This window comes from Apium graveolens, chromosome 3, assembly GCF_009905375.1.
Source record: "Apium graveolens cultivar Ventura chromosome 3, ASM990537v1, whole genome shotgun sequence".
In the NCBI taxonomy this organism is placed as follows: Eukaryota; Viridiplantae; Streptophyta; class Magnoliopsida; order Apiales; family Apiaceae; genus Apium; species Apium graveolens.
The window spans coordinates 1,896,045-1,919,741 of NC_133649.1; the positions used below are offsets into that span (position 1 = coordinate 1,896,045).

Below are 23,697 nucleotides of genomic sequence, written 5' to 3' on the forward strand. Positions count from 1 at the left end.
ACCAGTAAATTGTAATAGATTAAATATATGAATTCTGTATTCGACACAATTAAAATTTAAAAGAACCATATATATCCTGATGTTAGTTTTGGACTTTTGGTGGTGGTGTATAATGATGCAATAGTTTTGGTGCACTTAACTATTGTCTAGCTTTGGGAATTTGAATAATTTGCAGTTCTTATGCGAGAATGGGAGAATACACAAATTTGCAAACAGTTTTTGCGCACCTGCGTTCATGCTTCAGGAATATAAGCAGCAGAGCAAGGATGGACTTGTGCAGGAAAATTTGTATCTCCTCGTTTCAGATGCCAAAGAGACTAATACGGAATATCATCAATATTGGAAAAATTATGTTGTCAAATTAAGCAAAGTCCTTACTGCATTCCTTCTTGCACTAGAAGATTCATATTCACACGATTTCCAATCATCAGCTAGTAAACATACATTGCCAGTTTCCTTGGTTTATGGTGAACTTTCAGTAAAGTGGATCATGAGGGTTCTTCTTACTGTCTTTCCATGCATCGAGGCTTGTTCAAATCAAAATCAGCTACCTAACTATTTAAGGTGACTGATCCACTTGTATGTATTTTGGAGTTTTTTACCCTTACCCTTAAAGTTTGCAGGCTGCTCAATTGTTTTCCCCACCATTTCACTGTGTTATCATTGTTTTCACTCTGCTACTTTTGACTCTTTTTCTTATGTCAATAAATTATTTCTTGGTTTTGTCCCACATGTGCAGGTTGTTTCTCTATGTATTGCAGCACCATGTTCTCTTTGTCTTGAGAAGGGTTCTTATTTTGTCACCTTCACAACTTGATGTATTCCGGTCAGAGGGCGTGTGGGATTTTATCTTTTCAGAGAATTTTTTTTACTTTGGTTCAGTTTCAGCCGAGTGTGCAGCAGGTTATAATTCATATAGAGAGATACTTCCCTGGGACTACGTGTGCAATTTGGATCCCGACTTCACTGACCATCAAGTAAACAGTAACGAGATAGAAATTCTTCAAACTGAAGTAATTTCGTTATTGGAGTTCGCTGCAACTTTAACCGGAAATTCACATAATCTGGTGGGTTCTTGGTTTAGCGTTAAATCCCGGTTTTGATGTTTATGGTGTTTCCATGGTTCAATATCTGTATGCAAAATTTTCAGTTCTAAAGTCCTTATATTTTCATTTCTCTTGTTTTTTTAGTTGTATTATAAATATTAAGTGTGAATAGTTCTGAAAATATGATTATTATTAATATAACATGTGAGGTTTCTATCTTTGAATTTTTTATTCGAAACTGATAAATAACATTGTTAATGTCTGCCTGGAACAATGCATCTTAGTTAATCTACCAACATTTATTAATTTGCATTAAATTTAAAGTTATGCAGGCATTTTCATTTCTGCTTTCATCTAATATCACACAAATTTGTACTTTCATCGTATTGTCTTGCACATATTTTTGTGCGATATCTATGGATTGAGTTTAAATGGTTGTATTTTATTATTGTCTGAGATTGATAAATTAAAATGACTGCTCATGTACTATATGGTCTGTGTACCTCTTTGATGTTTACCTTCTCTTTTTCCAACTTTGACATAGAAAAAAGGCGGATCACTGGATGTGATTGGTCTAGAAAAATGTAAATAGTTATTTCAGGGTTGTATGTTGTGTAAATGTGTCAGACGCGAACCATTTCTAGTCCAATTGCAGTGATTTGTGCTAGCTGTATATAGGCATCACATACAATATTTGATAGTCTCAACTCTGACTTCCTTTTAGTTTGAAAGACATCTACCTTGTATGTTTTAGGTGTATTCATACTTCATACTTGTAAAATTTTTGTTCATACTGTTTACTTGCACTGTAAGGTCTGTTATGTAGTATTTAATACGGGCTATTGCAAGCAGTCTTATGTTGAGTACTTACAAATTTGTTCCAATCCACAGCCCGAGTGTTCTGTTTTGTTGGATGCCCTTGAACATTCTGCATGTAATCCTGAAATTGCTGGTGCTATAGGAAAATGCTTGATCCGAATTTATCAGTGTGCATCTGAAAAAACCGCCTCTTCTTTTAAGACCCTTGATGCGATTTCACGGGTGCTTAAAATTGCTTGTATTCAAGTCCATGAATCTAGGAGGATAGACTATAATCATGCAGAGTGTGAAGGTTTTGGAAAATCTACTCCGCAAGAGATGGTGCAAAGTCTGTATGCAAGCTTGGAAACATGTATGGAGCTCTTTGGGAAATACTTTTCTACCACAGAAGATGCAAGAAGTTTGATTTTGCGTAGTTCTAGTTGTATTGATTGCCTCTTTGAGTTATTTTGGGAGAAGAATTTGAGAGAACGCGTGCTTGCTTATGTTCTTGACCTTATGAAGGTATGCACTTCCGTATCATTTGCTATATTTTTTTCATTTGATATTAAACATTTGATTAGATCCCTAATACTCTTTCCTAATCCCTTTTTTTGGCTGTTTGTTTTTTGGTGGCTTGGTCATTGTTATACAGACCATTCCATTTGCTGAGCAAGACCGAACTGCCGGGGTGTATCTATGTTCCAAATATTTAGAAACATTTACTCAAGTGAAGGAACGGGAGAAATGCTTTACAGAGTTGTCAATTAATTTATTACATGGTGTGAGAGGCATGATCCAAATGAAGCAAAGGGTAATATTTTGGTTAAACAATTATTTTCTTCTCCTTAACCTTTTTTTTTCACGCTGGACATATTGAAGAATAATATGTTGCCTCTTTTTACCAGTATTATCAGGCTTTATTTCGTGATGGTGAGTGTTTTTTACATGTTGTATCTTTGTTGAATGGGAATCTTGAAGAAGAGAATGGCGAGAAGCTGGTTCTTAGCGTCCTTGAAACTCTGACCTGCCTGCTTGCAAATAATGATATCTCAAAGGTATTTTGTTTGTGATGTCTCATGTCTGTTCCTTGCACTTTGAACAATATATACTTCCATATTCTCATATGTATACAATGAGGTCCGCTGTTAAATTGCATGCCTCAAATTGATTAATGATTTCTATGTAATTATAGTTCTGATCTAAAGATACTCATTCTCTTTCAATATATCTACTTCAATTAGCAAAAAGATTTTTTTTTCTTTTGTTGGCTTATTGCTTTTTTTCACTAATATTTTTTCCTTATAATGAGTGTTGATGACCTTTCTATTTTTTTCTATCAAGGATGCATTTAGAGCTCTTGTAGGCAAGGGTTATCGAACTCTGCAAAGTTTGCTGTTGGACTTTTGTCAGTGGCGGCCAAGCGAAGGTCTTTTAAATGCTTTACTTGACATGCTTGTTGATGGAAAGTTTGATCTCAATACAAAATCTGTTATTAAGGTAATTCTGCTGATACTCATGTCAACAGTTGTTGGTTCTTATATTGGATCATCTAGTGTCTGATGAGTCGCTTTCTTCTTAAATTTTGTGCATAATTGTTTCTCAGACATCGTTTTCATTGCGTTTCCTTTCTTTTATAACAGAATGAAGACGTGATTTTACTGTATCTTAGTGTTTTGCAGAAGGTCGGTAATTGGTTGTCCGAGCACATTACTTTTACATTTTTTTTATTCCTCCGCCTCCCTGTTTTTTTGTTCGCTTATCCATTGCTATTTTTTTAATGGGCAGAGCAGTGACTCATCACGGCTTCATGGACTTGACTTGTTTCTCCAATTGCTAAAGGAATCAATTTCCAATCGAGCTTTGTGTGTCAAAGCAGGAATGCTTAACTATCTTATTGACTGGTTTTCGCAAGAAGAAGATGATGGCGTGGTCCTGAAGCTGGCTCAGTTGATTCAGGTCAGCGGCGGTCACAGTATATCTGGAAAGGATATTCGCAAGGTGTTTGCTCTTCTTCGTAGTGAGAAAGTAGGAACTCGTCAGCAGTACTGCTCACTGCTTTTGACCAGCATTTTATCAATGATGAATGAGAAAGGACCAACAGCCTTCTTTGATCTTAATGGCTACAATTCTGTAAGTCTGATGCGTCTGACAACATCACTAGAGAATCACAAACTCTGAATATATAGATAACATGTACAATACTGGCGTGTTTGTATGAAATAAGGTTGATATCCTGGAGTAATGATAATTAAGAAGGGATAGGCAATAAATAGTTGTAACTTAAAATATTTCGAAAATTTGGTACATATATAAAATCTTCATGACTATGGGATTGGGAAATCTACGGTCAGAAAGAAAAACCCCTAGGTCCTTTATAGGGGCTGCAACTACAACAAAATTGTTTTGTTGCATTAGGCAGCCTTATGTTGTTTGCACAGGAGAAGAATTCACTTGTGTTAATACCAAGCACACAAATGGATATGAACTCAGATAAGAGTCCTTAATTACACACAAGAGTGTCCCTACTAGAAGGCAACAATAAAAACAGTTTATTATAAGCAAAGTAAACAGTTCATGCTGAAGCAAATCTGATAGATCATTTCATTAAAATACGATACCCTTACCATGTTAATTGCCTTGGAAACAGAAATTACCTTTGAATAGTTTTGTCTTTTTACATTCTGAAGCTCTAATTATATAGTTCTACATCTCTGTGACCATGGTAGTTACGTTGGTAAGTCGAGTCGAGTTGACTGGGGTGTCCGACAAGTTGAGTTGTGACTAGTTGTAGACTTGTCGACTACTAGTCGACAAGGTATAAAATTATAAATATATAAATATATAGATATCTAAAAATAAATTATATATGTGTGTTCTAACTTCTAACAGACCATGTCTCCCTTTTTTCTTATATACATACGAGATCTTAAACCTACGAAGATAAAGACCACAATAATATTGAAAGAAGACTAGAGAAAGAAGATCGAGGGAAGAAAAGAAATATTGTAATCTAATTTAGAAACGTCTGACTATTGTACAAACACAAAGATTACCAAATCAATGATTCAAAATTTAATTGTCACATTCTTGATTCTTCCTCGCCTATCACACCATATGCAGAAAGAACAAACAACTGCAGTTTGTACACTGCAACTTCAGTTTGCATACTGCACGGCAGTGGCTGCTACACAACATTGGCTGGCTAGCTGAAATCTACACATCAGTGGGCAGTGGCTGCATTGCAGCGGCAACAAAAGAAATCTGGACAGCAGAATTAGATAAGGGAAATCTGGAAAAAATGTCAACCCAGTCAATACATAATGGGGTTCTTTTGTTTTAAGAAGATTAGGTTACTTAGTGGGCTTCATTTGCAACTGGGTTGTGTTTTTTTAAATCATAAACCAGTCCAAGTTGACCCAGTCGACCAGCAAAGCCCAGTCGCCAGAAAGAACTACAAAACACCAGTCGAGGTTTGAAGTCGGCCTCAGCTGTTCGACTGCTCGACTAGTCGACGACTAGTTGAGCGAAGTAGTAATCATGTTTGTGACCTTTTACTGTGTCTTTTGGCAAAAATTATATTCGCATTTCTTGGGAATACCCGTTTATGTTTTGTGTTACTAATCATTCTCAATCTTCTGCTGAGCATTAAAGAAGTACGTACACTAAATTATGAGTCGTACCTTTTAAAAAGTACCATCAAATCTATATTGTTATTGAAGCAATCAGAATTCTGAATTTCTTGGTTGCGTAGACCTCATGATGCTTGCATGGTGCATTTTTCATTGTTTTAGACACTTATAAGAAACAAACAAAAGAGTATTAACAGTATGTAGCACGTACTTAAAAATTGTTAAAAAGGACGAAGATTCTTTCGAATGGACACAGCAAATAAATGTTACCGGTGTTCCTCTCTGCTGGATACGTAAATGTTTAAATTTTTGAGTTTGCTTTCCCAAATATATTTCATTTTATATGTCGCTTTATATTTGTTTTTAATATGTCATCTTATCCTTGCAGGGTATTATAATCAAAACGCCCGTGCATTGGCCTTTGTATAAGGGATTTTCATTTTCTTGTTGGCTCAGGGTTGAAAACTTCCCGAGAACTGGAACGATGGGACTTTTTAGCTTTCTTACAGAAAATGGAAGAGGCTGTTTAGCTGCTCTTGCAAAAGACAAGCTGTTCTATGAGGTAAGAGTCAATCAGGGGAGCGGTCTTCAATTCAGTTATTCGTTTCTTTTATGGAATTGTACTTGACATGAGCACCTTGTTACACTAGCTGTAAGATCATTAGTTTTACACTTGTAGTTGCCTAATCTCCCTATTATTGAGTGCAGAATAACTTTCGGGTTTATGACTTTCACTTTATATGTTTTGCAGTCTGTTAATCAGAAACGACAATGCGTCTCTCTGAATGTGAACCTTGTTAGAAAAAAATGGCACTTTCTCTGCTTGACTCATAGCATAGGTAGAGCCTTTTCTGGGGGTAGCCAGGTGAGGTGTTATGTCGACGGAGTTCTTGTATCGTCAGGAAAGTGCAGGTCAATAACATTTTATATCCTTCTTAAAACACTTATTATCTTGTTCATTTTAAAATTTCCACTGATCAACATATTTGTACTGATTCAGCTATGCAAAAGTTAATGACACCCAGATGAGTTGCACAATTGGCACAAAGATAGATACGCCTTTAACTGAAGATGAAAATTATGTGCCCAGCATTAAAGAGTCATCTCCTTTTTTTGGTCAAATTGGTCCAGTTTACATGTTCAGCGAGCCAATTAGTTCTGAACAAGCACAGGGAATTTTTTCCTTAGGACCAAGTTACATGTATTCGTTCCTTGACAATGAAATTGCATTTCGATCAGACAGTCCAGTGCCTGGTGGAATTCTTGATGCTAAAGATGGTCTTGCATCAAAAATAACAATCGGACTCAATGCTCAGGTTCTTTTGTTTTTACCAAGTTCATATATACAACTATACAAGTATGCTGTGGTGACTGTAACCAATGATTAATTGGTACTAGTGTCGGAAAGTAACAAATTTACCTATATTTTATCCAGGCTTGTAATGGCAGGACATTGTTCAATGTTTCACCAATGCTGGATCATGCGATAGATAAAAAATCATTTGAAGCTACGGTCATGGATGGTACTCAGTTATGTTCGCGTCGTTTGCTGCAGCAGATTATCTACTGTGTTGGAGGAGTGTCTGTGTTTTTCCCCCTTTTTACTCGTTCTGAGTTGTACGAAAATGAAGAAAGTGAAGAAGTGGGGCACAGTTTGCTCACTACAACCAGAAAAGAGCGTCTTACTGCCGAGATTATTGAGCTGATCTCTTCTGTCTTGGATGAAAATTTAGCTAACCAACAGCAGATGCTTCTTCTTTCTGGATTTTCCGTAGTAGGATTTTTATTGCAGTCGGTTCCTCCAGAACAACTTAATTTGGAAACTCTTTCAGCTCTAAAAAATTTGTATAATGTTGTTGTCAACTGTGGTATGTCATTTTATCTTCTCATATCAAGCATGTATTTTTTAGTCTTTCTAATAATTTACTACACAATTAAACTTTATCCTTTCATAAGTTTGTAATTTCTCTTTCTCCAGGCTTGTCTGAGATGCTCGCTAAAGATGCTATTTCTCATATCTTTCTTAATCCATACATATGGGTCTACACAGATTACAAAGTGCAACGTGAGGTATACATGTTTCTTATTCAACAGTTTGATAATGACCCAAGATTGCTCAGGAGTTTATGTCGTCTCCCTCGTGTTATTGATATAATTCGCCAATTTTACTGGGATAATCCGAAATCTCGTTCTGCTATTGGTGGCAAACCTCTTCTTCATCCGATAACAAGCCAAGTTGTTGGTGATAGACCAAGTAGGGATGAAGTACAGAAAATTCGTCTTCTTCTACTAAGTCTTGGTGAGATGAGTTTAAGGTAAATGTCCACCTGGAGCGTTTGCTCTCTTGATTTTCCCTTGACTTGTCTAGTTATGTAATCAGTGACAAACTGTGAATGTGCAGGCAGAGTATTGAAGTACTTGATATAAAAGCCCTGATAGCTTTTTTTGAGACTAGTCAAGATATGGTCTGTATTGAAGATGTTCTACATATGGTTATTCGTGCTGTTTCCCAAAAACAAATACTTGCCTCGTTTTTAGAGCAGATTAATTTGATTGGTGGCTGTCACATTTTTGTCAATCTTCTAGAGAGGTATTTACTCTTCTGTGACGCCTTCTTGTATTTCTCATTATGCGTTGAGTTAAAATGCTCAGGATTGTGAGCTCTCTGCAACTTCCACTTGTATTATACTTTGCATTAAGGCTATCATTTTTCACTAGCTAAATCTAATAAAGAAGTTCAATTGGCTTTTCCGTAGCTCCTCTAGTCTATAACATTACAACATGTTAGAAGGAGGCCATATTAGTCTGGCATGTTAGTAGTTCTGTTCTAATTAGAGAGATATTTTTTTTGGAATTTCACAAATGAAAGTACATTTCGGATACTTTTTCGCACAATGCAAAGTATGTTTTCATCCTTTTTTCTGTTCTACAAATTTAGAGTGATGTCCATATCTTGCAAATTGCAGATGAATGACTATTTCTTCACTGACATCTATCAATAAATATCATATTAATTATTCTCACCATTTTTCGTGTCTTTCACCTCTAATTTTTTACAATTTTTATTTTATTAATCTAATCCATTTTCATTATGTTCCAGCTGACCAATCACGACATTAATCCTAAAGAAGTAAATCTAAATGTTTGTTTTTTCTTTAGTTTTACTTTTTGGTAAATTATTTCATGTACTGTTTGGGGTAATTTGTTAGGTTTCAAGAGAAGTTCAATTTGTGATAATTTATTTGCATGGGATGAGCATAAAATATATTAGGATTGTGTACCATCGTCGTGCATATTTATGATCTAATGCCAATCTTACTTGTTTCAGGGATTATGAGCCCATCAGGTTGCTCGGCTTGCAGTTTCTAGGGAGACTTCTCGTTGGGCTTCCTTCAGAGAAGAAGGCATTAAAATTTTTTAGTATTACTGTAGGAAAGACTAAATCACTTTTAGATAGCAATAAAAAGCCTGATATGGGGATGCAACCTATATTTTCTGTCATATCGAACAAGCTTTTCAAATTTCCTCAGACAGATAACCTTTGTGCAGCATTGTTTGATGCTCTTCTTGGCGGTGCTAGTCCTAAACAGGTGATTGTGGGGGATGAATATTCCTTTCTATCTTTAAGTGTTAACTTCTGGAGTTTTTGGCTGTAGGTCTCATCTTCTATTTTAACATATTCTTGCGTACTGAATTTTATTATTGGCTACACACTTATTATATTGTTTATTGTTTTTTTTATCTATGCTTGCCTGAATTTGTAGTCATTATCATGTCAGTTGGATGAGTTTCTTTGCAAATACGTCTGCAGGTTTTGCAGAACCATAATCAGTTTGAGAAGCAGAGGGGAAGAATGAACAACTCACATTTCTTTCTTCCTCAAATTTTGGCTCTCATTTTCAGATTCTTGTCAGGTTGCGAGTCTGTAGCCGCAAGAATAAAAATTATTGAAAATATGCTTGATCTGCTTGATACCAATCCGTTGAATATCGAAGCTCTGTTGGTAAAAAGTTTTTTTTTTTTGGTGCCAATACGACTTTTCAATCTTATATTCTTGTAATTCTCCTGTAATTCTTGTCTTTAACATTATTTTCCTTAACAGGAAAATGGATGGAATGCATGGCTAGTTGCTTCAGTGAAGCTTGATGCTGTACAAAACTATATAATGGACTTGCGAATTCAAGGACAAATTGAGATGAGTGAGCAAACTTTTGTCAGGAAGCTTTTTTGTGTTGTCCTTTGTCATTGTTTACAGTCTGTTAAAGGTGGCTGGCAACATTTAGAAGAGACGGCAAATGTGTTGCTTATGCATTGTGAACAAGTATGTTTAAATCTTCTATGTTTTAGACATACACTCGCAGTTGGACAATTTATCTATATTTACTTCTCATTTTCCTTTTTTAATAGGATAGCATTTCATATCGATACCTTCTCCGTGATATATATGAGGATCTAGTACAGAGGCTAATAGAGTTATCTTCAGAGGACAATATCTTTCTCTCACAGCCATGTCGAGACAACACATTGTACCTCTTGAAACTCGTTGATGATCTGTTGATCTCTGAAACTGATGCAAAGCTTCCGGTATTATATGTTTGCACTTGTATCTACAGATATCAAGTTGGAAGTTTGCGTTCATTTTCATTTTCATTTTCATGTCTTTACCGTAGAAGAGCATTTCGTGTGAAGAGAAACTTGTTTTATGTTTTTATATCATATTGTGCGTAGTATAGTCTTAAGTTTTTATAAGCTGGAGGGAAATGAAAATCATAATATCACTTGGTCAGCATATATTTACTGCCAAATTTACTTTCAGCTTGTTCGTAATTTGCCGAAATGTCTGTTGTTGTATGCTTCGAAGTCCATAATCAATTAATTTTATGCTTTAATGTAAGTTGCGAATTGTGGACTTGAAGTCATATTATATGTTTCTTAAATGGAGAGTCTGCTTTGATAAAACATTGCCATGCTCGCTCCCAGGTCCTGCCCATATATCTTGGAAGATTAGACTTTTCTGGTCAAGATATCATACTGCCTAACTTTCAATGTGATGGAAGAGATGTATTGAGCTTTATGTTAGCAGTATTGTAAATATTAGCGGAATTTAAATCTTTGTGTTATACTTATACGTCAAGAATTTTTACTCAATAATTCGTTTGTAATTTGTTATATATTGTCGTGTCAAACTGATATTATGTAAATTTATTCATGAAAATATTTTTTATTCTAATTTATCTTCCTGATGTGCAGTTTCCAGCTAGCTTCACAAATTTTTCTACTGACTTCCTAGAATTAGAAAGTCACAAGGATCTCAATTCTCCTCTGTATGGCGGTCTAAATGCAGAATATGATGGCCAACCATCCAGGTGCTGCAAATTTGTTTTCCTATTCATCATTTACAGACATATTTGTAGAAAGTCATTTGCTTGTTCATAGTTTGTCCCGACTCCTGAACTTTTGTAGTCTTAGTCTATAGCTGTGTTGTTTAATAATTTTAGTAAACTGTATTAATTATATTGGAGTGTGTGTTATTTGTTATTTCCACATTCTTTTGTTAGTGTCAACAAAAGACCTCTGTTTTAACCTCTGATTAGAATATTAGTAAGTTGATTGCAGTTTAATTGTAATAGTTGTGAAGCATTAGTTTACTTTTATATAATTGCTTCACGAGTAGCTTTTTGGTTTACAATAACAAACATAAAAGAAATCACCAGTACATCAAAATTATCAACTTTTGAGGATGCCCCGAATCTTTCAGTTTAAGTATGCATATATGTGTGTGTGTGGCTTTTGCTCAAATGAGAACTTCTTAAACTGAGAACTGTGAGAACCGGTGATTTTCAAAGTTAGAATTAGTGATTTTACAAAATTTAAAATTTTTGTTTTGCACAAAATCACCAATTTACTGAAATCGAAATTTCATTGTTTTGAAAAAAATCACTAGTTTCAACTACAGTAATCACCGGTTCTCATTTTAAGAAGTTCTCAATAGAGCGCGACCCATGTATATATATATTAAGTATGTTAAATAAATTATCTTATATTAAGTATGTTATATATCTAAATTATCATATATCAAGTATGTTATATATATATATATATTAAGTGTTAAATAAATTATTCTGCATTATAATATGTTTGTAAGAATTCGTTATTTGATATATATGTACATCTTTCTGTAGTAATATGATGGGACATGTCATTCCTGAAGATGATATGTTTGATGAAGAATGGTGGAACATATATGACAAGCTGTGGATAGTAATTAGCGAGATGCATGGCAAAGGGCCTAGCAAATTACCAAGATCATCTTCATCTGCGGGGCCATCTTTTGGGCAAAGAGCACGTGGTTTGGTAGAATCCCTAAATATTCCTGCTGCTGAAATGGCTGCAGTCGTCGTATCAGGGGGCATAAGCAATGCACTGGTCGGGAAAATGAACAAAATTGTCGATAAAGCCATGCTATTAAGAGGGGAAAAGTGCCCACGAGTTGTATATCGATTATTGGTCGTGTATCTATGCAAATCTTCTCTTGCAAGATGTTCTCGATGTGTCCAGCAGATCATTCCTGTTCTTCCTTATCTTCTGACAGCTGATGATGAGCAAAGCAAAAACAGACTGCAGCTTTTTATTTGGTACTAATATTTAAATACCTTATCTGACTTTGTAGGGCTAAATTTTTATTTTTTTTCTGAATATATTAGTAACTCTTGCATTCATTCTTTGTAATTTTTGTTTTACATTTGCATTTGTGTGCAGGTCATTGCTTGCTGTTAGGAAACAATATGGTATGCTCGATGACGGTGCTCGCTTCCATGTAATTTCTCACCTAGTTCGAGAAACGATCAATCATGGTAAGTTATTGCTAGCCACCACTCTAGTGGGCAGAGAGGATTCATCAGATTTAAGCAGCAACCCAGGAGAAGCCGGATCACTTCATAATCTCATCCAGAAGGATCGACTGTTGGCTGCGGTGTGTTCCGATTCTTCTTAACTGACACCAGATGTCAATCTATCTTTCTTTGCCTAAACTTTAGTTTCCATCTTTGCACTGTTTTTAGTTCGTATAAATCCCAAATTCGTTACAGGCCATCTTTTTTATGATTTAAAAGAGCATTAGTCCAGGATTTACTATGACATATAATTATATTGGACATCATACTACTGTTTTTAACCGAAGAAATCTACCGCTGAAGTGTAAGGTCCCAACTAGAAGTGGCATTCCCCATTTCCGTTCTCGGTAACAAGAATTTTGATTAGGGAAATCATTTATCTCTGATAGAACATGCCATGTTAGTTATATAATGAAGGACTTTCATTTGACGTGGTAATGCTCTAGCTCATACCTAAATGTTCCATCATTAATGTTTAATTTTTATATGATGCACAACTTAGTACCTTATAATTGATTGTACTTTTGTAGTCACTACTCGACTCTGTAGAGATCAGGGATTTATTGGTACCTTTTCCTAATTATATATTGAGGATCCCGTTCCCCGTTTTCTCTCCTCAGTCCTCGCGTGTTTTTCATGTACCTGAAAATGGTAAAAATGAGAGAGTATCACAGAAGAGTATTCTGCACTAGCTGTTAAACCGCGTGCCCTTTTATAAATATATAAACATTATATTTGTCCGTTGCTTGTGGTTGCCATCAGGTGTAACCATAAATTCTCAACGTGTTTCTCTTTGACAAAGATAAGAGTTCTCTTTAGATAAGGTTTTTTTAGTATTTTATTTTTATTTACTTCCATCCTTCTGTTTATAGGTTTCCGACGAAGTAAAATATATTAAAACTTCAAAAAATGACCAAGCCAGACAGTTGCATGACCTCCGTGCAAGGATGGATGAAAATACATTATCGGATTTAAGCCATACAAATTCTTCTCTAGATGAGATACAGAATAGCTTAATTGGAATTCTTGCTTCAGATGATGGTAGAAGAGCTTCCTTTCAGCTCGCTTACGAAGAAGAGCAACAAATTGTTGCTGTAAGTACATATTTTATTTTAATCCCAGTAGTATGGTCCCTGTATATCTTTATATATTGTTTCTATTTAGTCTTCAGTTTTCAATTTTGACGGCATGATAACTAAACTATGGTAAAGAGCAAAAGATGCTCTTCTTACCGAACTAAAAATTGACAAGTGTCAAGCGGAAGAATATTTTTAGAACCAAGTGGAATTTTTTGGTATACTGATATATGTACAATCTTTTTGGCCTTCTTTATGTTATACTTTCCTTCTAGTTTTTGTGACTTGTGAGCCTCTGTTGGAGCATCTTTAATTCTGAATTACTAAAACAGGACAAATGGATACACACTCTTCGCACATTAATCGATGAGAGAGGTCCATGGTCCGCTATTCCTTTTCCAAATAGCAGCATAACACACTGGAAACTTGACAAAACGGAGGATGCATGGCGGCGTAGGCAAAAATTGAGGCGGAATTATCAGTTCGATGAGAAGCTTTGCTATCCTCCCTCCAGTATACCAAGCACCGAAGGAACTCACCTCGTTAATGAAGGAAAATTTGGGTTTGGATCACAAATTCCTGAGCAAATGAAGCAATTTCTACTGAAAGGAATTCGCAGGATAACAGATGAGGGGCCATCTGACAACATTGAAGACGAAGATGGATCTGGTGTGCTAAAGGCATCTGACACTGAGGGTCACTTGGTCAGTCAATTTGAGGCACTTAAAGACAGCAGCAATCAGAAGGATGTTGTTCTAGACAAAATGGAACCTCTCCTCATCGCAAAAGACTCGCAACCTAGTGAGGTATTTCTTTTCATATCATTTGTTTGGTATGTGTCATAATATTGATGCCGGGACTAAATTTTAAAACATGACTTGTTTTCAGGTTCTAAGGTCTGTGCCCTGTGTGCTTGTAACTCCAAGGAGGAAATTAGCCGGTAATATGGCAGTCATGAAAAGTTTCTTGCATTTCTCTGGTGAGTTTTTGGTGGAAGGCACTGGGGGATCATCTGTTTTCGAGAACTTAAGCTCATCAGGAAACTTTGATGCAAGCAAGCTTGATCAACCAGGAATCAAACAAAAGTTTCTGATCAGTTTAAATTTGGATTCTGGAAGAGGTTCCATTGGTAGTATGAATGCCACACATGGTAGTGCCCTCAAGAAGCAAACCAAAGCTATAAAGCGCCACAGAAGATGGAACATTTCCAAGGTAGTCAATTCATAATATATTTGTTTGTTTTCCTCGCATATATGTCATATTACGTGGCTGCAAATTTGATTTTTCTTGGTACTAATCATAGATAAAGGCTGTACACTGGACTCGGTATTTGCTCAGATATAGTGCAATAGAGATTTTCTTCAACAATTCGGCTGCTCCTGTTTTTTTTAACTTTGCATCACAGAGAGACGCAAAAGATGTTGGAACCTTGATAGTTGCCACCAGAAATGAGTCTATGATTCTGAAAGGATATAAAGATAAGAGAGGCTTAATATCCTTTGTTGATAGACGTGTAGCAATGGAGATGGCAGAAACTTATAAAGAGAGCTGGAGGAGAAGGGAAATTACAAATTTTGAGTATCTAATGAGACTCAACACTCTTGCGGGACGAACCTACAATGATTTAACTCAGTACCCTATTTTTCCATGGGTACTTGCTGACTACTCCTCTGAGAGTCTTGATTTTAACAAGTCATCAACTTTTAGGGATCTTGCAAAACCTGTTGGGGCACTGGATTCAAAACGGTTTGAGGTTTGTTTATTTTTTTGTGTTTCTTTAATGATTAAATGCATTCTCCATCTCTATATATTTTTTACTATGTTAGTGGCTACTTTTTATCTGTACAGGTTTTTGAGGACAGATATCATAGTTTTTCCGATCCTGATATTCCCAAGTAATTTTCAAGCTCTATTATAGCTTACTTGGAGTTTTCCTTATTCAGATACTTTACTGAGATGTGTTTACTTGTTTTCAGTTTTTATTACGGTTCTCATTACTCCAGTATGGGGATTGTGTTGTTCTATCTTCTTCGGTTAGAGCCGTTTACATCTTTACACCGCACTCTGCAGGTATTGTGGTTATAGCATTAGTACTGACAATTAAATTAGTTCTATCTGTGGAATTTGTCATGTATCTGCATGCAAATTTACTGACTTATAATTCTTTTTACTGTATGATTTGCCTATGATCGTATGTCTGCAGTATATCAAGCAGTGGTGATTCCAGGATTTTACAAATGGGGGTACAAGTTAAAAAAAATTTGGCACGGGCTCTTATATTTTTTCCCTATGAGTTCTCATCGAATGAAAATAATGTATTTATAGCATCGTCGTTACTAATGATAGAAGCTAAATTTCTTTAATTTCTCTACATAGAAAATACTAGACAATCATAAAGCAACTGATAAATGAGGGTACATAATAAAAGTACTATTATTTTTTAAAATATTTTTTTCTCTAAAATACTGGGGTGACAATTGTCCCCCCTCCCTTAGTGCTGGAATCGCCCCTGATATCAAGTTGCTAAAGTTTCAGTAATATTCTCTTTTACTATCTTGTTATACCTTTGGTGCATTTCTCACTGACTACAAAATAATGATACGTAACCCATTGGTTTTTGCCAGGGCGGGAAGTTCGACCATGCAGACCGCCTTTTTCAAAGCATTGAAGGGGCTTATAAGAACTGCCTCTCAAATACAAGTGATGTAAAAGAGTTAATTCCAGAATTCTTTTATATGCCAGAGTTTCTTCTGAATTCAAACTCTTATCATTTTGGAGTAAAACAAGATGGCAAACCCTTAGCAGATGTTTCCCTCCCTCCTTGGGCCAAGGTATATGATGCAGATATGGACTTTTAAACTACTGTGCAATACGACACTCCCTTTAAGTAATCATTGTCTTTTTGATGGAATTATGCTCGAATGAAATATTATTTTATTTTATATTTACTCACTTTAAGTGCACAAACGTGATTCCTTTTAAACTTGACTATATTCTGGAAAGAGATTAGTAATTAGTTTCTATTGATAAGAATCAGTGTAACGTAAGCTCTGAATGATATGTTAAACAAGCCTCCCATTGGAACACTTGGAGTGAACTGTAATATGTGCTATTTATTATACTGATAATCATTGGTGACTTTCTCTTCCCTTGTGGTGGTTTAAGATGAGTTTTTTATTTTATCTTGGAATAGATTGAATTGGGCCAAGTGGCAAGTCACTAAACTGTCTCTAGTATTTTGATAAATTGACAGAATTCTATTGTCAGACCCAAACCATCATTACTGTTTTGTGCATTTTGATATGTTGTTACTTCATTAGGTTGTTAGTTATTGGGCTTTATATTTAATATAATGTAGAACCAAATTTTCTGTCCACTTTTCTCCAAACTTGTTATTTAAAAGTTGTTGTATGCCCTGTTGTATGTTTTTCTAAACAGATTATTAGGTCATTTTATTATAAGTTGTTGTGCTATGAACTTCTTACAACTTGTAACTGGGTGATATTGGAATATTGGGTACTTTTGCTTTCCGTCACAATAAACTTATATTCCATTTTTGATAGATAGAGCCATAACTTGGTGTGCCTATATACATGTAAAATATTCTAGTAGCTTCTCCTTTAACATTTTTGGAAAACGTTATTAGAAATGTTGCAGATATAACCATTACGGGAAAATGTTAGCTCTGGTTGTACAGCATGTTAATTTATCCTATTTTACAACTAGTTGGCTACCACATACTAGGTCCGCGAATCATAATTAGCCGCGTTCAATACAGTTTGCTTCAAATAACTAAAGGTCGAGCATTCTTTATAAAAGAATTCAAAGTACTGGTAAATCTAGCTATCAAGGAAACAGATGGTTTAAGGCTTTGTGTATTGGATTGTTTAACGTATCCCACTTTATATAAAGGCAATGATATAGGCAGGTCTTTGTAGCAGCTGAACTCGTTAGGTTTTAATGTAATGGACTCCGGTACTGGGTGAAGTAAAATACGATTTACTGTTTACACTGAGGAGTTCATAATTATTAATTAAGATCCTCCTTTTTAGGTCGTTTCCGGATCTGGCTTGTTTGCTTTCTGTATTTACGAGGAGCTATAAATAGAAAGTTTTTGTAGAAACTTTGCTATATTGAAGGAACTCCTGAGGCCTCAATTTGAGTTATAGAATAAGCGGATAAATAAATATAGTACATTTTGCCCGAGTACATGATTTCTCAACTTGAAGTTGATCCCTTTTCCTCTATCGTTCTTTATATTAGCACACATCTTCATAGTGATTTCCATCTTGCAATGGAGTACAAACATAAACATACATGTTTTCTTTGTATAAATATTAATTGCAGGGTTCCCCTGAAGAGTTTATAAGCAGAAATCGGGAGGCCCTTGAAAGTGAATATGTCAGCTCAAATCTTCACCACTGGATAGATTTAGTGTTTGGCTACAAGCAGCGCGGTAAACCAGCAGTGGAGGTATCCCAAAAACCTAATAACTGAAAGCTATCCGTTTGGTCATTTAATTTTAACTTGCTAATTTAATTTTAACTTCATACTCATCTTGATTCCATTAAATCATAGGCAGCAAATATCTTCTACTACCTAACATATGAAGGCGCTGTTGATCTGGACACAATGGAAGATGATTTGCAACGGTCAGCAATAGAAGACCAGATTGCTAATTTCGGTCAGACACCAATCCAGATATTCCGCAGAAAGCACCCAAGAAGAGGGCCACCAATTCCAATTGCTCATCCTTTACGCTTTGCCCCTGGTTCTATCAATTTGACTTCCATCGTGTCGAGTACAAGTGATAAACCTTCAGCTGTTTTGTATGTTGGTGTCCTTGACTCTAACATTGTACTTGTGAGCCAGGGCCTCACCATGTCTATTAAGACGTGGTTGACAACCCAACTGCAATCTGGTGGAAACTTCACTTTCTCTAGCACACAGGTATGTTACTGATACTAGCTAAAATAAAGGATTTGGTCAATCCAGTTTTTGTTTTGGATTTTGATGGTTCAAACTTTACAGGATCCCTTTTTTGGAATCGGTTCCGATATTCTCTCTCCTCGTAAAATTGGGAGTCCTTTGGCTGAATATATTGAATTAGGAGCACAATGCTTTGCTACCATGCAGACGACATCTGAAAATTTTCTGATTTCATGCGGGAACTGGGAAAATAGCTTTCAGGTCATATCTCTAAATGATGGAAGAATGGTGCAGAGTATTAGACATCATAAAGATGTTGTTAGCTGCGTTGCAGGTAGCTTTTCTACAATTATAAAAGATACCAGTGATAAAGTTTGAGTTAATAGTCTAGTTGGCTTGGTAGGATTTAGAAGTCACGTTTCTCATGTGGTGTTAGCCGGTTAGCTTACAAATTTTCATATTCAGACAGGATTCCTGGTCTCTTTTCTGCTATCTTCTGTGTGATATTTATTTTTACACGAACCAAGCTATAAATCATTGTAAGTAATTAAATTTCTCAAAATTAGGCTACACCAATAATATCTTTGTTTGTATTTCTGGGGGGGGGGCGAGGTTACCTATGAAGCACAATAAGAAATTCTAATAATTATACCTAGCATGATTTTTTTTTCTTGATACTGAGATGAAATATGGCAATGTCGAAAATTTTTGAAGTACACTTGAATTTAAAACCGAGCAAGTAACAATTAATGAACCTGATAGCATGACAAGAAAATGAGAACCTCTCTCTTTTTTTTTTCATTCTAAACCAGTACTGTGTACTGAGAAAATGAACCCCATTTTAAGCTTCAAAGTTCATGCTTGGGGGTGGGGTTTCTAAGAACAATTACTTGCCACTTCTGATGAGGAAAACTTTATTTCTTTTTCTTTTCTCCAGCACAATTAGCATTTTTTATGTGATTTTGTTCAATGATTGTTCTATTTTGGCAGTTTCGAGGTACTTGGCGAGGAGAGGATCTTATGAGTTACATTTTTTGTTTGGTGTTTAGCATAGTATTATTTGTTGCTTATTTATTGAAGTGGTGAAATTGAACTTTTAATTCAGTGATATACAATCTGTGTAGATAAATTACCTTGTCATTGTTTAATTTGAAGTGAGGGTCATAATACATTTTCGGACAGAGAGGAAGTAACTCTGTCCAAGGGAACACTCTTTCTCTTTGGTTTGTCCTAAAATATTTATATATTATACATCTAATGGCTCAAATTCATTTTTCTGTTGCATGTTATTGCTCAACTAATACTGCTCTTTTACCTTGTTCATCTAATTAAGACTGCTAAAATTCTGACTCTCTGGATTTAGAAGGTTTCCATTAAAAAGTCAAATATCAGACAATACAATCGTTTTAGGGGTGGGGTTCTTTACTCAGAAAATTGATATAAATTGTATGTGAACCGTTCCAGTTACTATCTGATTAACTTGAAGCTCAAAGTACTTGTAGGATCTGTAATTATAACAATAATCTCTTTATACTTTTGGACAAATAATTGCGTTAAATATTAATGGTGTTGAATTTGCAATGGATTATATGCTGGTATTGTAGTATAATATTTTACTAAGTTATCTTTGTATGTCGTACACTTAATTTACTGAAAGGTAGAGCTGTAAATTGGTTTAGAAATAAAAAGTTAAGTGTTTAATGCAGAGACCTGCAAAACTATAATATTGTACTTTCTGTACAAGGCTCGTGACCTTTGCTTTCGGGCTACCATATAAAGTTTCTGATTTTAATTTGGTCGACCAATAGTTTTATATTGCATTATGTAAAAAATCAATATTCTGATTCTAGTTTGGGGTTTGTGCTGCAGTGACTTCTGATGGAAGCATCCTTGCTACTGGGAGTTACGATACGACTATTATGGTTTGGCATGTTGTTCAGGCTAGGACGCCAGAAAAGAGAGCTCGAATTGCTCCAACAGAGATGCCACGTAAAGACTATGTAATTGCTGAAACGCCCTTTCATATTCTGTGCGGGCATGATGATGTGATAACGTGTTTATTTGCAAGTACAGAACTTGATATAGTGATAAGTGGATCCAAGGACGGAACCTGTATTTTCCATACCCTGAGAGAAGGAAGGTATGTAAGATCTCTTCGACATCCTTCTGGTAGTCCATTGTCAAAGCTTGTGGCTTCATGTCATGGACGAATTGTTTTATATTCTGATGAGGATCTCAGTCTACACCTGTATTCTATCAATGGAAAACACCTGGCAAAGTCGGAGTCCAATGGCCGCCTTAATTGTGTTGAATTAAGTAGTTGCGGTGAGTTCCTGGTTTGTGCAGGAGACCAAGGCCAGATTGTTGTACGGTCTATGAACTCACTTGAGGTTGTTAGGAGGTACACTGGAGTTGGTAAAATAATAACGTCATTAACTGTGACCCACGAGGAATGTTTCTTGGCTGGAACCAAAGATGGAAGTCTTCTTGTATACTCCATAGAAAACCCTCAACTTCGTAGAGCCTCTGTTCCTCGGAATCTAAAATCCAAAGCTTCTGTACTTTGATAGATCCGTATTTAGTATAACATCAGCAGGATGTGACTTATTCACCATTATTCGGTGATTCAAGGTATCCTACTGCTATTATATATCCCAAGATTATACTTTCATATCCGTGCGTGATGCTCTCTTACAATAATGAATCAAGTATGCAGACTTTGGGTAGCAGTCACGCTCCCTGACCAGAATCCGAACTGAAAGACGGAAAAGAGAAGTAACTTCCCACCCCTGCACAACATTTGGCATTTGGGGAGGTTAACATTTTCCTTTGTGTACATTGTGTGCCATATATAAATATATTTACACATGCTTCCCGTTTCACCCTTCAAGTTGGAAGACATTTGATAAGTTGCCCAAGATATATATTAAGTTGCCTTCACATCCATCACAACATAGTTGACTTTATAGCTGCAGAAGGATCAAAATTTATACTTGTACAGTTTTTGTTGTAACTCTAGATTAGGGATGTTGTGTATTCGTTACAGCGAAGTATAGGTTCTCAATTTCTTCATCGTCAGCGAAGTGTTAACAATTTTCAGATTCATTGTGTATGCGGGTTCAACACTTCCTATACCGCAAGGCAATTTTTGATACAGTATACCGACTGATGCACCCGGTTTTCTGGGTTCCCAGGTCTTGTTATTGTTTATTTACATTTGGCATGTACGATGAGCTAGTGCTACGTGGGTTAGTAAACTCGTGTACACAAACAAGTTACTGTGGAAGGACTCTTATGCACCACCTACTGAAGAGTTTCGTGTTTTATCCATTTTTTTGGTGCTTGATAGACCCAAAAATTTTGATTTCCTTCCGGAAAACTTTCTAAAACCCTCGAGCCATGTTGGTTTCATGCTATTAAGTATTAAGCATATGATAGGATTATAACCCTTTAAGATTATCAATTCCATGTGTGAAAACCTATTTGGGATTGGTCTTGATGGTCCCAACTCCTAAGCATGTGCTTACGTAAATGAGAAGATGTCAAATAATTTTTAATATGAATGAATAAGGGGTACTTTGAAACTGTATAATTTATTTAAAAAATTACAACTTTGCCATTAAAGTATATTATGTACTCGTCTAACTCGTATTCTTTAGGAGCATTTTTCTCTTTGGAATTAATTTAAAGATTTTCATTTTCTTTGTTATTTTGTTTTATGTTTTTTTTGGAGGGGATGTAATTATATTCCTCTTGTATTATTTAGGGTTTTTTGGTTTAAGATGTGGTTACGGGTTGAAAGTAGTAATCGGGTTAGAGTAGTACGAAGATCAAATATCAGATATGATATTATGTGTTTGGTTCATGTGTTTGGTTGAGTGTTCTAATAAATATTTTTAACTTAATATATATTAAGTCAATAAGTTTAATTTAATTAAATATATTAATTTTATTATTATTATTATATTTTTAAGGTTCATAGATTTTTTTTAGTACTAAATATTTATATTTAATTACTTAAATAAAAATTAAAATAGAGAAATAAAAGTTGATACTCATACCACTTCCTTATACTCACTTTCCCACTGGGTATAAAAATCTTATATCTTGGTGGTTTTAGTAATGGGTTGAAATTTTATTTTTCTGAACCAAATATCTGATATGAGGAAATTCATAACTAATTCCAGAATATAAGGAATCAAACCACTCTTAATCCTTTCTAACAAGTCATTTGTTGAAGGATTACACCACGTGAAATAACTAAATTATCCGTGAAAATTAGGAAATGACAACCAAGGGAGGTACAAAATATAAGCTGTTTATTTGTAGAATTTTTTTCCATATTTTTATTTTCTGTTTTTCTAAAATTTTCTAAAATTTTCATTTCTAAGAAAACGGTTGAAAACTTAGAGAATGTGTTCTAAATACTAAAATAATATATGATCTGTTTTCTATTTTCCTAAAAATATTAAATAAATGACAAGATAATTTGAGATAAAATGACTTTTTTAGATAAAATATAATAAAATATGACAGATAAAGTATAAAATAGTCTTCTAAAATAGGTTGAATAATGAAACTTTCTAATTATATGACTATATATATATATGATATATGATTTTGTATATATATATATATATATATGATTTTGTAGCTTTTAATAAATAATCCAATTAATAATTATATACAAATTTTTTGAATAATATTTTACGAAATAACTCATAACTCATAACTAAGTTCTAGTTAGGAATCCGTTCTTTATTTTTCTAACATATAAGTTATTAGTTATTATATTATTAAACTCCCTCTTATAATGTAAATATTAATATTAATCAAATTAATAAAATAATTGTTAAATTAAACTATTTTGATTTTTTTTATTAAAAATAAATATCATACTTTTTAATTTAAAAATATGTATTATAGTGTTGAAAATTTATAAATTCCATAAGTTAAGTTAGTAGTATATTGGTTGTTTATTGACTAATTTTTTTTTTGTTCGTTAGGTGTTTAACGTGTTTTTCACTTTTTTAGATTTAGAAAACATCAAAATGTTGTTTTCCACTGTAGTCATGGTTGTAAAAATCGGTAATCGGCACTAATCGGTTTAGGTACCGATTAGGGATTAATCGGCAAATCGGGGATTAATCGTAACAAAAATCGGATATATTTAAATATTTTAATAATATTTAATATATTTATCTTATTTATTATGAAATATATAATTCAAAAATAATTTATAAATATTAATCGGATTTCAAAAAATAGATCGGCCAAATATTTTTTAAGGATTAATCGGGAATTAATTGGGGATTTTTTAAAA

At 34.7% G+C, this 23,697-nt stretch overlaps 1 protein-coding gene across 5 annotated transcripts in view; it reads left to right on the forward strand.

Annotated features, from left to right (window-relative positions):
* The window catches only part of LOC141711374 (BEACH domain-containing protein B), a 32,283-nt gene extending 10,579 nt beyond the window's left edge, over positions 1-21,704 (forward strand). For 3 of the 5 annotated variants that reach the window (XM_074513780.1, XM_074513781.1, XM_074513783.1), the window contains 32 exons: positions 151-564; positions 740-1,067; positions 1,938-2,369; positions 2,500-2,658; positions 2,753-2,902; positions 3,189-3,344; positions 3,488-3,529; positions 3,633-3,977; positions 5,865-6,038; positions 6,228-6,388; positions 6,477-6,792; positions 6,912-7,344; positions 7,455-7,791; positions 7,878-8,066; positions 8,805-9,066; positions 9,288-9,479; positions 9,579-9,797; positions 9,884-10,060; positions 10,727-10,842; positions 11,659-12,111; positions 12,236-12,449; positions 13,242-13,463; positions 13,778-14,251; positions 14,334-14,657; positions 14,749-15,198; positions 15,294-15,340; positions 15,422-15,515; positions 16,070-16,276; positions 17,793-17,918; positions 18,024-18,395; positions 18,477-18,708; positions 20,244-21,704. In XM_074513780.1, coding sequence (XP_074369881.1) covers positions 151-564; positions 740-1,067; positions 1,938-2,369; positions 2,500-2,658; positions 2,753-2,902; positions 3,189-3,344; positions 3,488-3,529; positions 3,633-3,977; positions 5,865-6,038; positions 6,228-6,388; positions 6,477-6,792; positions 6,912-7,344; positions 7,455-7,791; positions 7,878-8,066; positions 8,805-9,066; positions 9,288-9,479; positions 9,579-9,797; positions 9,884-10,060; positions 10,727-10,842; positions 11,659-12,111; positions 12,236-12,449; positions 13,242-13,463; positions 13,778-14,251; positions 14,334-14,657; positions 14,749-15,198; positions 15,294-15,340; positions 15,422-15,515; positions 16,070-16,276; positions 17,793-17,918; positions 18,024-18,395; positions 18,477-18,708; positions 20,244-20,941 — 8,515 coding nt within the window. In that variant the 3' untranslated portion in view covers positions 20,942-21,704. The remainder of the gene's footprint in view (positions 1-150; positions 565-739; positions 1,068-1,937; positions 2,370-2,499; positions 2,659-2,752; positions 2,903-3,188; positions 3,345-3,487; positions 3,530-3,632; positions 3,978-5,864; positions 6,039-6,227; positions 6,389-6,476; positions 6,793-6,911; positions 7,345-7,454; positions 7,792-7,877; positions 8,067-8,804; positions 9,067-9,287; positions 9,480-9,578; positions 9,798-9,883; positions 10,061-10,726; positions 10,843-11,658; positions 12,112-12,235; positions 12,450-13,241; positions 13,464-13,777; positions 14,252-14,333; positions 14,658-14,748; positions 15,199-15,293; positions 15,341-15,421; positions 15,516-16,069; positions 16,277-17,792; positions 17,919-18,023; positions 18,396-18,476; positions 18,709-20,243) is intronic. The other 2 variants (XR_012571325.1, XR_012571324.1) reach the window with 2 other exon arrangements.
* Positions 21,705-23,697: the final 1,993 nt, after the last annotated feature.